We start from the raw sequence: 16,875 nt of genomic DNA, 5'->3' as shown, positions 1-16,875 counted from the left end.
TCAGTAATGCTAAACTAATAGCAGGAAATCTGTTGCCTTCTAGGTGCTGCTGGACTCTCATGTCCCATCAGTCCCAGTCAGATAGAGTCAGGGATAGTCCGGCAACATCTGAAGGGCTACAGGTTTTCCACCTGTGCACAATTAGGCATTTTGAGTATGTGCCCCAAGGCTCAGATAGTCCCTCCTCTCTTTCCTCTTCCTAGCTGTTGCTTCTCCATTCCTGTTTTAGTGGCACCCTATAGTTTGCCGCTTCAGCTAAACCATTGTTTGCTTGGAAGCTAGGGTTGCAAATTGAAGACTTAGCCTGATTTGTTTTGCTAGTTTGTAGGCAAATGGTGGTTTATGCAGCCTATCGTTTTCTGGGATCTGACAGAACAGCAAAATATAGTTTGCAAATAAAACATATTTGGTTGCTGTGTACACGGGGAGACCAGAGAATGCAAGGCCAAGGCTCATGTTCATAACGCTGAACCGAAGTTGTTCTGTTGCCATCAGCAATGGCTCATTTTTGTTTTGCCTTCTTAATACGTTGAAACATTAACAACGCTTTGAAAATAATGCTAAACAAATGTCTTGGTTTTATTGGAGCATGGGAAGCTGCATTATACTTTGTCAGACCATTGGCCCATCTGGCTCAGTAATGTGTACACTGACGGGCAGCAGCTCTCCAAGATTTCAGATGGGGAGTCTCTCCCAGCCCTACCTGGAGATGCTGCTGGGAATTCAACCTGGCATCTTCTACATCAGGCATCCCCAAACTTCGGCCCTCCAGATGTTTTGGACTACAATTCCCATCTTTCCCGACCACTGGTCCTGTTAGCTAGGGATCATGGGAGTTGTAGGCCAAAACATCTGGAGGGCCGCAGTTTGGGGATGCCTATTCTATATGCAAAGGTGATGCTCTATTGCTGACTCATGGTCCTTACTCTTATTACATCTGAATAGCTGCAAAAGCTTTCTCCCCCCCCCAATACATACACGTATGTATATACATACATACATACACACACATACCTGCTGGCTGAGCACAGCACATAATGCCTCTCAGGTAGTGGGCTCTCTTTATGAAAGCTTTAAAATGTTCATTCGTTTTGCTGTCGCAGAATTCTTTGTTGCTTTACCACTGTCTTTCAGTTTCTGTCCCTTGTTTGACAGCAGTAGCAAAAATGGCTCTTTATCTCTGGTCTTTGTTCGTACTCACAAGGACAGTGATGCTTCATGGAGAAAACCATGTTGCAGGCATTTTGGTTGGTAGCAAGGAAACCTGGTAGTCTGCTTTTACTCACGACATGGCCACAAACATCTTTTAACACAAATATACAAAGTGCCCTGTGTAGTGCCAGTTAGGGCAGGGGGATTTGTCCAAGTTCCAGTAGCCACACCATCTTCCCATTGCTCGTTGCATCATTCTTACTGATCTTATTAAAACACAGAAGGTGGTATGAGGTGTGGTTTTGCTTTCTGCTGCCTACAGAGCTCTCTTACCTTTTCTCTTTTTGTTTGTTTAAACAGAAAAAGACCTATCAGTGCATCAAGTGTCAGATGACCTTTGAGAATGAGAGAGAGATACAGATCCATGTTGCAAATCACATGATTGGTAAGAACCCTTTCAGCTTTGTCGCTCATAGGCTACTTAATGTTTGATGTTGACTTCTCTGTTCAGTTTCTTTATATTTTGTGATGCTGTTCTGCAAACATTGTTGCAATAAATGCAAGCAGCCCCAGGGTTGATTAATATGGACTGTGGTTGCCAATTCTGCTTGGTTTGGCCCCCCATGCTGCACCAGCCAGGAGTATTGCAGTTACTTCCTATGTCAACATTGCGGCACTTGGATGAAAAAACACACATGGGACATCTGTTGAGGCCACATGGTTTGTATGGGTAGCTTAAAAATGTGAGGCTATGCTCACTAGGGAGATGTGGAGAGTTTGGGCTGTGTGTTGAGTTTTGCCTCGATCCTTTCTAGCCTGGGTTCACATGTAATGAGCAACAATGGTTTGTGCTAACCATATTGAAAAGCTCACACCATAGTTGGAGCTTCCAGATGTATTGTAAGGAAAACATGCTTTAGAGCTGCTTGTTAGCTTTTGCTTCGCATCTGCTTGGTTCCTAAGTTCACTCCCATCTCCATCACACATCAGCAGCCTCTGGAGCAGGCATCCCCAAACTTCGGCCCTCCAGATGTTTTGGACTACAATTCCCATCTTCCCTAGCCACTGGTCCTGTTAGCTAGGGATCATGGGAGTTGTAGTCCAAAACATCTGGAGGGCCGCAGTTTGGGGATGCCTGCTCTGGAGGGAAAGCAGTGGCCATAACTGATGTTTGTCACTTGTCTGTGAATTGGTTTACCATAAACCCATTTCAGACTATGCTTTCAGATCTTGGTTTCTTGTTCCCAATCAAACTATGGTTTGTGGACAGGGTTGGGTAGGGTGTTAAAAGAAACCAGAATATGGCTAAACAAAACATGGTCCTCACAAGAGTTTAAGGTTGCCATAGAATCCAAACTGAGATAAGAAACGGGACAGTTAACTCTCCCCCACAAGCTTTTGTTTCTTGAGGTTCCAGGAATTTGAAAACTATGTTGCAGGCTTATGCCATTGTATATATCCATTTTATCTTCCTTCCTCTTTCCCACTCTTAAATTTTGCCACTTGGGATATGTGTTTCAAACAGTTGTTCTTCTTGCCTTTAAGAGTCTCCCACTGACAGTGTTTAAGTATCGCTTGGTTTTCAGAAGGCAGCAATTCTCCTCATTTCAAAAGCCGCTTAAAATGTCTCAATGCTGCAATGTTGCTTTCCTGCCCCATTTTTGCTCATGTTAAAATGAAACTTTTGACAAGAGCTTCCACTTTATGCCATACATTTTCAGTTTTATCTGGGAAAGGGGTGGGGGAGAGACTATGAAAAGTGCTTGCTGGTTGTCAACCACTTAGAAGCAATTACGCTTCAATTTTGTGTGTCATGACATTGAATTGCTCACATTTCCATAGCTTAAAAGTGGTGAATTTCTGAGGCACATTGTCAAAACAAAATGCCTAAGAAGTTTTATTCTACCCAACCTTATGGTTTTTTTAACCACTTTTGGGGCGCTGTTTTTTTAAAAATAGATTTATTTATTTTTTGCCTAGGCATCTTAGATTTTTGAAATGTGTGTGTGTGTGTGTGTTCCTGTTTTCTGAGCCCTGGGCCTTTTTTGTTTTCAAGCCTGGTCATAATGGGAATGAGATTAGTAAAAAAAAAATATGTTACTGCAATCAAAAGGGCTGTATTTCTGATGCAGCTGTAAGGGCTGACTTTCTTTTTTCCCCTTTCCTGAAAAATGCAGAGAACTACTTCTTCTATCTGCACAGATGTTATAAATATATGTGAAGGCTCAAGAGCTTAGTTTATTTTGATGCATAGACCACAGAGGAGTTCCTTACACATGCCACTCCAGACGTATGTCGTTGAAGATCCTTCAAGGGCCCTACAGTGTTCTTTATGTGTTCGTGTGTGACATCCATCTCTGATAATCATAATGATTTCCCTTGAACAATTTAGCATTTAAAGGAAGTATTCTTCCACGTATGGAGCGCCCATTATCATTAATGGGAATTATGCACAAATGTTGAAGGGAGGATTTGAAACGCTGACACTGAAGATTAGAGGAAAACCTTTTTTTTCCCCTGGAAGAAAAATAGGTACTGTCACTCATCGTAATTTCCACGGTAGCGCTAGGCAGGGAGCTTGCAGGCAGTGTCAGGGAGGTTAAAATGAAGTTATCTAAAAATGTTTGCTTTTGTGGCAGGTGTTAATGCAATCTCTTGTTTGCAGGTGTGAAGGGTGAGAGCTTTGCTAATTGGACCATGGTGATTTCAACTCCTTCCCGCCATCCTTCTCTATCTCCCGCCCCTCCTCATCCCACTCTTTTAGTAAGATCCGTATGAAAGAGACATATCCTTAGACAACTGGCTATGTATTTTTAAATTAAAACTGCGAAAGGGTGGTGGGGCTGTTCATGATTAGAAATATGCAGCGAACACGTTATTTTGCAGATTTTACTCTGTGGTTGGGCTCAATTGGTAAAGCAGCAATGTGATGCCACTTTGTTAAAGTGGCTCTGCATGTATTCCAAACTGCCTGGCCACAGCCTTCTCCTGTGGCTGCTCCCTTTCTGACCTCCACCCATGGGCACCATCTTCTAACATGTTTACCGCCTAAATTGTCACGTTGGAGGCGAGAAGGATATCTAGAACTAACAGTGGCTTTGCCATTGGCCCTTGTTGGCCGTGCCCTTCGGTTAATAAGGGCTGGCTGTGGCCCACTGTGCTCGGCCCGTCTATTCACACTGGACCGCCATCTTGTAAAGGCTCATCACTAATGAGCCCATTTTGCCCTTTTGATCCAGGGACTCCAGCTCAACCCCCCCATGGTAGGAGGGAGCCCCTTCCTTTGCAAAACATGAATATGGTTGAAGTGGCACAGATACAGATTTGATGCTAGGGAATACACATTGTTGTCTTAGGTTGAAAAATTGAGGAGCCCCATTTATTTGAAGTCATTAAGAAATGCAGACATACCATAGCCTGGGCCCAGTATTCTGGAGCCTGAGTTGGAAGGATCGTAGCTGTGTAGAATAACATAATGTTTTGCATGCAGAAGGTCCTGGATTCAGTTTCTGGCATCTCCAATGAAGAGGGGTCCACATGTTAAGAAAGTCCCTGGAGAGCTGCTACAACTTAATGCCCTCTGCATGCTGTGGATTGCAACTCACATCATCCCACACTTTGGGCTATGCTGGCTAGGGTCTGATGGGAGCTGTAGTTCACAACATCTGGCATGCACCACATTGCTTATCCCTGGAGCAGACAATACTAGGCTAAACCAATGGACAGAGCATGCCTGTCTGGCATAAAGGCAGCTTTCTGTGTTGCGCTGGAAGCTCTGCTTCCTTGTGACCAAACAGCCCTTCAGCCTAATGAGAATCAAGTGTTTTGGGAGCCTGGATGTGGTGTCTCCCTGTAGAAAAGCACCCCCCTCGCAGCTCCCCACTCATATGGCTACATTTATCAAAATAGCATGCAAGGAATGTTCAGTAACTCTCACAACATGTCCTTTTGAAAAATTACCCTCCTGCATTTTTTGCTCTGTGTATCTATAATATACACGTTCGCGCATACAAACACAGTGGCATATTGGGTCCTGTGTGTCATCCCTAGAGTCTGAACAGACTGGCTGTATCCCTAGGGGAAAGATGTGGGAAACATGTTGCTTTGTTTTCATACCGGGGCCTCTGGGAACATTTCTAACGAAAGAACAGACCCCTTCTTAGTCATGATCGGTTTGGATGGAAGAGGGCTGTTGGGGAATATGCTTCCAACCATAGCTTTTCAGTGTTGATGAGCAACACACACACACACACACACACACACACACACACACACACACTCACTCTCACTCACACTCCTTTTAAAATCCACCTAGAGAACAGGAGAGTCCAGAAAGAACTTAGCTGATTGGAGGCTAGTTTTAATTTGTCGAGAAAAGGGATCCCCTCCCTTCTCCTCTTTGAAACATTTTCAGACTTTGGGGAGTCTGCCCAGGAGTATATCAAAAAACTTTGAGCAGTTCTGGCTGCCTCTGTTCTGCTTGCCTCCTCCTGTGCTGACCTGGTAATGTTTAAAGTATATTTGTTCTTTCTCTCCCCTTCTCTCTCTCCCCCACCTGCTTATTCCTCCCTCTCACCACCTTCCGCTGCCTCTGATGTGTGCTGTCTGTTAGATCCCTCGAAGGATGGGCATGCTCAGTAGCTGGCTCTGCAGGTGGTGTAGAGGACAGCCACACTGCAGAAGGGATCACAGCAGATGCTTAATGACACACAGTACCTCCCGTGCCAGTGGTGGAGGGAGCAACTGAACATAAATGGTTTGGCTACTGATGTGGGAAGCCAACCCATTGTCCATAGTCATGCACACGAAGGTGCTTAGGGAGCCTTTTTTGTTGTTGCTGAGAAGATTTCCTGCTTGGCAGGGGGTTGGACTGGATGGCCCTTGTGGTCTCTTCCAACTCTATGATTCTATGATTCTATTCTAAGATTTGTTTCACTTGGTGCTCCTCGGAATGTGGACACCTCTCTGTCTTGTGCCTGGGTTGTGAGTGCCCTTTTGGCTATGTAAGTGATGACATTCACAGCTGGAACAGCAGGGGCAAGGGTGGTTGATATCGGTCTTCTTTATCCACACGAGTTGTGATCCTTAAGTGACTCCAACCAAATGAATCTGATTGAATATTTTGGTATAAATGGTTTGACCGTCTGGTCGTAGTCCTGTTGGGCTTCCACTACATTAAGTCGTCAGGCCGTAAAGATGGTGCAGTTTCACACAAAGTCTATGAAGATTTGAGTCCCCAGAGTCTTCTTGCGAGAATAGCTAAATCTGCAGATTAACTGTTGCATAGTGTGTGCTTTCTTTGAGCAGGAAAAACCATTACCAAAATCTAACAGTGGTTAGCATGAAGTAATTGCACCTAAATTAGATTAATAATAATAATAATATAATAGTTTGTCCTTTTGGTGTTGTCAGTTATAGTTCGCAAAGGTACATTCCATTTAAATAGAAATGCTTGAATTAAAGCCCATTCATACCGTTTCCTTAATGGGCTAACATTCCAATCCTAAACACATTTAATAGGAAGTAAGTTGTGGTGCATTTCAGTTTCTGTTTGCCTTCCAAATGCTAATTGACACAACCTATGCATTAATGCATTAATGTATTACTGTATTACCTCAGATTGAATGCATATGTATTACGTGCTAGTAGTCTTCAGGGACACATGTATGTGGTGCCTGTTAAGTGAGAACTTCTTAAGCCTTGTGAATCCACCTGGGGCGGACTGTGAATAGCCCGTAGGGTGCAAACAGTTCACCAAGCTGTCCACCCCACTCTGTCTTTGCACTGCGGAATCTACATGGCTTTTTTGCATTCTCCAATGTTGAGTCTCCAGGAACAATTGAGGGGAATGCAAGATGAGGGACTTATAAAGGACCAATTAATGCCCTCAATTTATATGCTTGTAGGATTTTTGAACTGTTATTTTAGCATTTAATGTTAACATTATTCAGAATATTGAGCAATTCTAAGGAAAGCCTCACATTACAAAACTTGTGCACAGGTGTTGCTTCTGTGTAGGAAAGATGCATCTTGTGACAGTCATATATGACAATCGCATGTCATGTTTTCCCTCTATGTGCAATTATAGTGTCCCAGAATGTGTACCTATAGGTCACATATTGGTTTAATATTGAGGTATGAAAGAGTCTTTTGGCTGCACCCACAACCACTTTGTTCCTCCCTTTATATGAACAAGTGAAGAAAGCAGAAACTCTTAAGTTAGCCATAGTTTCCTATTTCTGGGAAACTGGCTAATGGGTTTGAAACAAGGTAATATATTAACTATGGTTTGAAGTTTGTGTCATATTCTGGCTTTTTATGAAGTTGTTAACCATAGTTTCCCAGTTTGGACGAAATGGGAAACTGTAGTTAATTTAAGAGTTCCTGCTTTGTTCAGTCCTGCTCCATGGGAAGGAGCCAAGGGCCTGCAGGTATGTCAGCAAGGCTCTTTCATATTTTTACTCATTCAGCTGAAATATGATAGTCCAATCCAGCCTACAGAGTGAAAAATCTGCAGGTGTAATTATTAGCAAATGACTGGCCATGAGCAGGATTCATATGATATACTGTTTCCAGCAAGGAATTTCCTTCCATATGGAAATATTGTAGCTTTGGAATGGATCCTAAAATTGGGACAGTTCGTCAGTGTTGGCTGGTGAACCTTATCTTTGGTTTATTGACTGTTTATTAAACAGCCTTCCATTATTCCTGGTTACTTCAGCTTTTTGCAATTTTAGAAGATGCCATTTGCTAAAATAAGTTAATTTTCCTGGAGATATTCATTGATTGTGTCAAATGTCTGTGATAAATTCCTCTGAAGAACTCTTTAGTCTAATGGTTGTATGTGGTAGCAGTTGAGGCTGATGCTTGAAAGCAATAACTTTTGTAATAGCGTTTAGGCATTAAGGCAGATAAAAATAAAAAGTGTAACAGATTTGTTTTTGAAGTATTACATGCAAATGATCAACAGGAACATATTTTCTGGACTCCACAGCTGAATGTGTGAATTAATTATGGACACATTAAGAACTCTGAATCTTTCTCCAGTGTTCCCCCCCCCTTTAATGCATATTTCATATGGTTGCTCCTTTTAAATGTACAGTTTTGGGGGGCTCATCACAGTCAGCATACTTTAGTAGTTCATGCAATCTACAGATTTAAATATGTTAACTGAGATCCAAAGAGTTGTGTAACAGGTAGTATGTTTGCAAAAGGATTTTTGACCTTGTGTTTCTCTAATGTCATGCTGTATTGCAAACTTTTGAAGGTGGGAGGAATCTTTGAATCTTTCCTATAGCACGAAGTCACAAGGCATCCTTTGTCAAGCCACTCTCTCTCAGTCACTCCATCTGCAATATGGGGGATAATAATATTTTACAGAGTTGTTGAAAGAATTACAGTTGGATAAGGCATGCCAAACCCTTTGAATGCTTGAAAGTGCTATAGAAAATACTATGTATTATTGCTACTTTCTGATAGGTCAAAGGGGAGTGGGGGAAATGGTTAAGGTCCTGCTGGAAGTGCCCAAGCCTTTGAGGTTTTTAATATATTTTGGGTTGGCTTTCTTTTTTCTTTTAAAAAATGATTTTTAATTTCATCAGAGTCTTTTAATTTCCATTTCCCTTTTTGATCTCTCAGTAAGCCTCTTTATGTAGGCCACTTTCCCTTTTTGCCAAGCGGTTTGAGTAACGAAGCTTCTATTGGTGATAACTACCAAGGTGTTTTTGTTCTAATAAGTCATTGTATCTTTCCCACACTCTCATTGATGATTTCCTAATTATATGGTTGTAGAATCCTTTATGTACTTTCCCTTTCCCATACCATAAATATGCATGCCATCCATACCTGTTGTCATGGCCTTCCAGATCTAATGCTTCTTCCTTTTCCAGTTTTATCCAGTCCCTAATCCAGATCAAACATGCAGCCTCATAATATAATTTAAGGTCTGTGAGAGTGAAGCCTCCTCTTTCTTTTATATCTGTAAGTATATTATGTTTAATCCTTGGCCTCCCCCCCCCCACAGACTTGGAGATATCCTTTTGCCATCTTTTGAGGCAGTCATCCTTAACCATTACTGGGACTGTCTGAAAAAGAAAGAGCATTTTCGGCAGCACATTCATTTTTATCGCCACAATTCTTCCTAGTAGAGAAACGTTCATTCTGCTCCATATTTCTAAATTCCTTTTAATCTCACACCATACTTTTTCATAATTATCTTTATACACGTTTATATTTCTTGTTGTTAGCCATATCCCGAAATATTTTACTTTTTTATTAATTTTTTACTTTTTTATGAATGCAGTGATAACAATGCATATACAATGGTTTGCCACTGAGGAAATCCTTTGTACAACTTTAGAACACCACCCATATCTTTTAGCCATGCCGCTCTCATGCCCTTTTCTACTGAAGAATGAGACCTGCTACATTTCTATTTGACGTTCTCTGTTCTTAGCAAGGTCACTTTCTTGAAGGCTAAGGACCAAACAGGATGTGACATCAGGGGATCTCTGACTGGGCTGCAGACACATTGGTTTGGTAACTGTGAGAACAGGATGCTGGATTAGATGGCCTGATCCATTGGACTGATCCAGCAACCTCTTTCTTTCTTATGTTAAGATTGGCTGTCAATAGGGATGGGCGAGCAAGTCCACAGTGCATACAGCTCATGTTGTCCTTACCTCCCCCCCACCTTAACTTAATTGAAAGAGGCAGCTATTTACTGTATATGGAAAGATGCAGTCAGACACAACTGCCCTCTCTGATTGAAGGAATGGGGATACCTCTTTGTGTAGGACACAGCAGACCCTCCAAGTGTCCCTATTTTCCAGGGATCTGATTTTATCCTGGAATGTCCCACTTTTCCTTAGGATGTCCCTATTTTCATTGGAGAAATGTTGGAGGGTGTGGAGTTATCTGAAGGCAATTCTGTATAGGGAAGTTTTTTTATGTTTATTGTTTTTTTATGTTTTTATATATGTTGGAAGCTGTCCAGAGTAGCTGGGGCAACCCAGTAGAATGTGTGGGGTATAAATAGTAAAATGATCATTATGGAATGGGACATCCCTATTTTCTTCAGAGAAATGTTGGGAGGGTATGACAGAGCAATCTGTGCGCATGGTGTTAGGCATGCAGACTTAACTTCTAGCTGTACACATCTTGCCATTGTTCCACTCTGGAACAAAGTTCATTGTTTAAAATATTAACTGTACCACCCAGTCACACTGTGTGTGTTCTTTTCCTGTTGTTATCTGTGCATATTTGTTCAGAGCAAATATTATTTTGCTTTGCTTCTTTATCTACTCTCGGAGTGAAACATAATTTCCCTTAATATATTCAGTCACATTTTCCTTTTTGCATTTTATCCCCCCCCCTTCCAATCCCCTTTCATTTACTACTTTGGTAATGGCTGCTCAGTTTCACTGACATTTTTATAGCTGCTATGACAACATTCTCCTTTTGCATGATACATTCATAATCGGCCGTGATCACAGCTTCATATTGCTTCTGCTCCCTCCTAACCATGTTAAGATTCCTTCCAGCCCTCCAACCCAATTTTCATGTGCAGTTGTGATTACACCTGTTTAAACATTTTCCTGGTGGTTTCATATTTGCACATAAATGCAGGGGGTGGGGGAAGGCAGAGTGGCTGATGAAACACCTTTTCTGTAATCAGGTTTGAGTCTTCAGTGTGACGAGTCTGAAGTTAGTATAAGCACATATCTCCATCAATGTGGGGTGTTTCGACATCTGCTAACTAGTATGGCAGAGCAGAGACTTTCCCTTAAAGTTTGCTGAGTTTTCTCTTATTACTTATTTTTTTAAAAAAAACAAGAATGTGTTAACCTATTCTTCTTTTTTACTTCCACTATTTACTATGGAAATTATGGGTTGCTGGGGAGGATGAGGGAGATGTTTTCTGCAAGTTTCTTTATCACTATCAAAGCTATGTGACTATAAATCATATGTTTCCGCATAAGCCCCACAACTCACCATCTGGGAAGGGAGGTGGATTCTTATCATGCGGGATTTGCACTGGAACCTGTAAGTGGCAAAATAACTTGCAACTTCTCCTTTGCTGGTTTCCAGCAAGGCTTTCTGTTCAACACAGAGAAAAGCAGCTGTGTCTCATTTGTGAAGTTCTGCTTACAGTAAGGCAGGCGGGAGGAATCTGTGGCTCTCCAGTTGTTGTTGGAGCTCAGCTTCCATCAGCCCCAGTCAGCATGCCCAATGAGCAGAGGTTATGAGAGCTGTGGTTTAGAAACATCTGCAGGGCCACAGGTTGTCAATCTCTGGCTCGAGAGATGGGTACTCTATGCGTCCAGAAAGATGACATAGTAGAACCCTGTTTGGAATTCCACAATGTAGGGTGAGAATGGCACATTTCTCTCTTACACACATATAGACTTGTATGTGCACCCCGTGCCCCTGTAGCCCACAAGTCTACAACTGCTCTTAAACTGGCAAATAATGAGGTGTCAAGTGGGGAGTTCTACAATAAATCACTGCTTAGCTCTGGTCAAGTGAGCGTATCACAGAGAGATTAGTCTCACCCACCAAGGAAGTCCCCTTGCACCAGTAGGGTAGAGCCTGCCAGGTGATATTCCTTGTCCCCTATAAAAGCCTCTGGGTCATGCTTGCTCTCCAGTCTGAGCAAACCAGGAGACCCATTCTTAATAACTGAAGACCATCTTCTCTGTCCTCCCCTCCACCTTGTCCCTTGTCCCACCCAATCAATGGTACGGAACAGCCGTAGCCAAATTTGGACATCTTCTGAGGATGAGTAAAGATTTCTTATGTTGCTGTTACAACCATTATACTAAAGCAAGAGGATTTTCAGCCTGCAACTTGGCTGAGCACTCAGCAGCAAACAAAAAAAATGTTTGGATGCTAGTTATAGACCCGAATTTATATTGTAGTTTTAATTCTCTTGGTGTCAATTTGCTGTATCGTCTTTAATTAAAGGTCAACAGAAATTGAACTGCAAACCTCGGGGAGACTTTAAACTGGTCCTTTAAGCTACGAGGCTGCCCGTTAGAGATGGTCTTTACTGCGTTTCTTCTTCTTCTTCTTCTATTGCTGCCAAACTCATTGTTTGCAAGTTAAAAGTAGAATGTTGCTCTCGGTTTGCAGGCAATGGTGGCCAGTGCTTCTGATCAATCAAGGAGCTTTTCTCCTTAGTCAATTTCACTTGCCCCCCTTCCACTTTCAGTCATGAACAGTTGATAAAGACCTGATGCATGGATGGAGGCTGCTTCATTATTTCTAACGCTATCGAGAGTTGGCAAGAATTGCCACCCAATTTACTCTTTCGAGTAATTTCAAAACCTGTTTTAATGAATGAAGTGATTTAAAGAAGAAACAGTTGTTTGTAGGGCAGGGAAACATGCCAGTTTAGCCCAAAGGTCATGACCTTCTGAAGAGTAGATGAAAATCAATGCTAGTTTGCGCCACTGGTCATCAGATTTCTCAGAGGCGACCTGCATAGCTAGTTAGAGAAACAGTATCGCTTCAAAGTGCAGCAGCCTGGGTAATTGAATGTTTTCTAATGTGACCCTGCGTATACAACAAAAACAAGCCCTCTTTCATGTAGAAATCTAGAAGCCTTTCTCCCTGGGCTGCTGCTTTTCAACAGCCAAAGGCTTTTTTTTTTTACATGAAGGGGCATTCAGGCACCTTGATTTACACAGCTGCGCTGTCAGTAGGATGATGCCCACTTTTGGACTAGATAGGCAGGGACTTCATAGTATCTTGCCTCCTCTTCCTGTCCTCCAGATCTTCCCAGCCTCCAGCAAGGTAGGTCAGGTCTTTATCTTCTCTGGGAGCAAATTTCTTTAACAGTTTAGTCTGTGGGTTTCTTCTTTTTGTCTTGGTTTTGTGTGGCATAGTATTGGGGTAGGGAGTGTGTTATCTGGTGAGATTGCTATACTGTTTAGTGATATCCCTGGGTTTTTTGTCTTGACATTCTCCTCCTTTCCCAGGAGTGTGTGCATGTGTGTGTGTGCGCGTGCACACCCACACCCACACAGTTTGAAAAAGTTTATGTCCCTGGTTTCCCCCTTGTATTTTCCTTTTGTTGTTGTTCCTCCCACAGTGGTCTTCCCCTGTGGTAGGGGGCTAAAGGAGTTCACATCGGCCTCCGGCAGGTCCCACACCTACTCAATAAAGTAGGACCTATATTTCTGAGGTGCTCTGAGTGTGCTGGTGGTTGTGGTGGGTCCCATCTCCTTAATTTCAAATGAGACTGCCATTTTTACTTGGCACATTGTTCTAATGTACTGAAGTGGTGCAGTCCTGTTGAGGGTTGTACCATTTCTCCGTGGTTAGGCTCTACATTGAACAAGAGATTCATTATACCTGGAGTGTATAAACGGTTCCAAAGACAAACACGCTCTAGACAGAAGTGTAGGAGAAAAGCTGTCTGCATATAAAAACAGCACATTTATGTTGGCATAAGGTTTTTGCAGGCTAGAATCCACTTTCTCAGATGCTAGCACAACACTACAGTAGTAGACTACGGAGGCTTATGCTATAATACATTTGTTAGACTTTAATGTGCCACAATACTCTGTTGCTCTCGCTGTAACAGACTGAAACAGCTACCCCCCTGGAAAATATCTACAAATAGTTTGTTTTTTGTTTTAAAATGCCTGTCATAAACTTGTAAACACCATGGACTGAAACTTTAAAATACACCCAGAATGAGAAGGTAAGAGGCTAATGCATGCTGCATTTCTCAGTTATGTTTCTCCACCACCATCCATAGCGAGGGCTCTGGCGCCTTTGTTTCCATGTCTGAAATGGATGACGACTGAAGCCCAAGGAAACCAGTAATGGTGTTTTTCATAGGCCTCCTCCCCTAACCCAGTCACTTCCGCATGCCGCCTCTTCTGCACCCTTTCTTGGTTTTGTTTTTGAATTCACCCATGAACAACTCCTTGCCTTGTGGGGAGGAGTTGAGTGTCTCTGCCTCCTGTCTCCTGTAGGTGCAGCCCCAGCCCCAAATGGTGAGGCCTTGCATTCTTTTCCAGCTTCTGGATTACTGGAGAGGAGGATTGTGAAAAATGCTATTACAGGTAGGAGATGTAACATGGTATTCATGTTTAAAAGAGCCCTCAGACAATTCTCCCTTCAAAAGCAAGCATCGCCATAATCTCTAAATGATTTTTTTTTAAAGTGAACCCTAAAACTGTAAAGGGCATTTCAGAGGTACAGATCCTAGACTCTAAAACTCTTTGCTGCTATGGGTTGGATCCAGACCTAGTCATGTCTTCAAATATGACCAGCTCTGGATTGCTCTGCATCTGTATCACATCAGGTAATTCACTTGTGACAGTCACCTTTCTCTCTATTTGCAGAAACCCCTGGGCTTATGATTCAGGTCAAAGAGCAAAGCCCTAAATATATGTTAACAGGGCATTTTAGTTCAGGCTTCCTCAAACAACCTACACACACACTAAAACAGGCTTCCTCAACCTTGGCCCTCCAGATGTTTTTGGCTTACAACTCCCATGATCCCTAGCTAGCAGGACTAGTGGTCAGGAATGATGGGAATTGTAGTCTTAAAACCTCTGGCAGGCCGAGGTTGAGGAAGCCTGTTTTAGTTTGTGTAGGGTTGTCAGTTAGCTTTAAGAACAGCATGCTGTTTTTATATGTTTTGAAATGGGAGATGCTGAAATGAATAGCTTCCATGATGAAAGTGTTGTACACACAGGGACGCCTACATCCTTTCTCAGTGTGTGCTTTGGCTGATATAAAGAGGTGGCATGGAGAAACCCATTCATGTTTCACATACATACACATTGCTCTAGGACCCAAGGTACCTTTATGTGAACATTTAAGAATACGAGAAGAGCCCTGCTGGATCAGGCCAATGGCCCATCCAGCATTCTGTTCTCACAGGGGCCAACCAGATTTCCATGGGAAGCCCACACTTTCACAAGGAGAAGGGGGTGATTTCTGCTGCCCCCCCTCCTGCACCCGTAGCCATGCTGTTCCGAATGATCCCTCAACCCCCCTCCCCGGGGCTGGGTGTGTGTGGGTGCAAAGAGAAGTGGGAGGATGTGAGAGAGCCACTTTTTAATAATTTAAATTTAATTCTGTTAATAGAAGAGAAGTTAAGATCCAATGCAAACCCATGGCCTTTGTGCATTTTCTCTCTTTTAAATAATAAATAATCACACACCTCCCCATCCTGGAACAGATTTAAGTTTGATTCATATTGCAGAGCTAAAGCAAAACATACCCAACTGCACCATACCATGTTGCTGAGTTGTTATGTAACAAATGTGGATTTCTACTAGAGTACTGAAAAATCAATTGAATGTTTTTATCTGTTCTTCCCTCTCTCTCTCTCTCTCTGTGTGTATTAATGCATCTTTTAAAAGCCACTAATTACTTATATACCCAAAAGTAAGAAATGTTTAAAATATACAGCCCAGCAGTTAAATATGTTAATAGGGAATTATTAAAGTGAAGTGTGGATTCTTGTCATGAGCCTTAATAGTTCCTCTAAATCTGTTTTGATTTATTGAGTCAATGCGGGAGGCATTAATATCTCTTGTCACAGCCTGTAACTCTTGCAGATTTTCCAGGTTTCAACTTAGGGTCCACTTGGAGCCATTAGTCTCAAATGGCGCAAAGAGGGGTTCTGTACTTGAGCGCCAAGCCTTTCCTGCCAAAAGCCCTTAGGAAACCATTGGTTTTAACCCCCTCCCATCCAAAAAGCAAACTTTGCTGCACCTGCAGAGTAACCTAGGTTGGGGGAAAGGGGTTTTTTTAAGTGCAAGCCAGGAGTTTTAAATAAACATCTTACATGTCACCCCATCTAAGTAAAATATTTAGTGGCTCTAAAATTCCCACTGGTATTGGAGACTTTGACTCTTTTGCCCCTGGGGAGGGTCTGGTACTGGAAATCCTTATGCTTAGAAATACCAGCATGAGCACTTCTCAAATCTTTCAAGCAACTGCCCTCTCAGGAGGTGCTTTGGCTTGCCAAAGTTTAGGCAACATAGACAATTATTCTACTTTTATAGCAAGTGCTCAGTTTTTCATGGTTATCTGCACCTGGGAAGAAGAAAAAAGCCTCCTTCAATTCTTCCTCTCCCTTTCAATGTATAATACGAACAGAAGAACTCACTGCAACATCCTGGACACAGGGTGGAGTTGATATTGTTTGTACAGTCTCTCCCCCCCCCCCCGCCGGCTTGTAGGATGAATAGTCTTCTGTTTTTCACATTATTAGGCAGTTCCTAGAAGACATGGGTTAATTTACATTAGAGAAGCTCTAAAACTGTGAATTGCTGCATTAGTTGCTTACTTTCTCGATGAAAACATCTTCCTTGATGAAAGGGCAGCTTAAATGAAACTGGTAAATTTCCAGGTTGGATCTTAATTGGGTACAAACAGGGTGCAGGGGTGTATTGGTACACTTTGAAGTGCAGGAGCTCATCATGAAAGCCCTCGTAGCCAATGGATTAGGAGTCCAATGGATTAGGCTTAGCCAAGACTCATGTAATAATGAGCTGGCAAAGGGTGGTGTGTTGGTTAGGATGTAGAACTTTGGTTGTAGAGACCTGGGTTCACATTCCTGATCAGCTGTGAAGTTCACTGGGTATGCTTGTTCCAGTCACTGTGAGCCTAGCCTACCAAACAAAGGGCTCACGTGCCAGGCCAGACTTGTTGTCCAATGCCCCCTCTTATGTTTACATCACCATCAGGTGA

General features: G+C 42.5%; 1 protein-coding gene across 2 annotated transcripts in view; it reads left to right on the top strand.

Annotated features, from left to right (window-relative positions):
• The window catches only part of ZNF423 (zinc finger protein 423), a 308,380-nt gene that overhangs the window by 186,986 nt on the left and 104,519 nt on the right, over positions 1-16,875 (top strand). Inside the window, exons 5-6 of one of the 2 annotated variants that reach the window (XM_035120988.3) lie at positions 1,513-1,597; positions 14,139-14,228. In XM_035120988.3, coding sequence (XP_034976879.2) covers positions 1,513-1,597; positions 14,139-14,228 — 175 coding nt within the window. The remainder of the gene's footprint in view (positions 1-1,512; positions 1,598-14,138; positions 14,229-16,875) is intronic. The other variant, XM_035120989.3, reaches the window with a different exon arrangement.

The sequence above is a fragment of the Zootoca vivipara genome, chromosome 6 (assembly GCF_965207765.1).
Source record: "Zootoca vivipara chromosome 6, rZooViv2.hap1.1, whole genome shotgun sequence".
NCBI lineage: Eukaryota > Metazoa > Chordata > Lepidosauria > Squamata > Lacertidae > Zootoca > Zootoca vivipara.
This window is presented reverse-complemented; position numbering and strand designations above follow the sequence as displayed.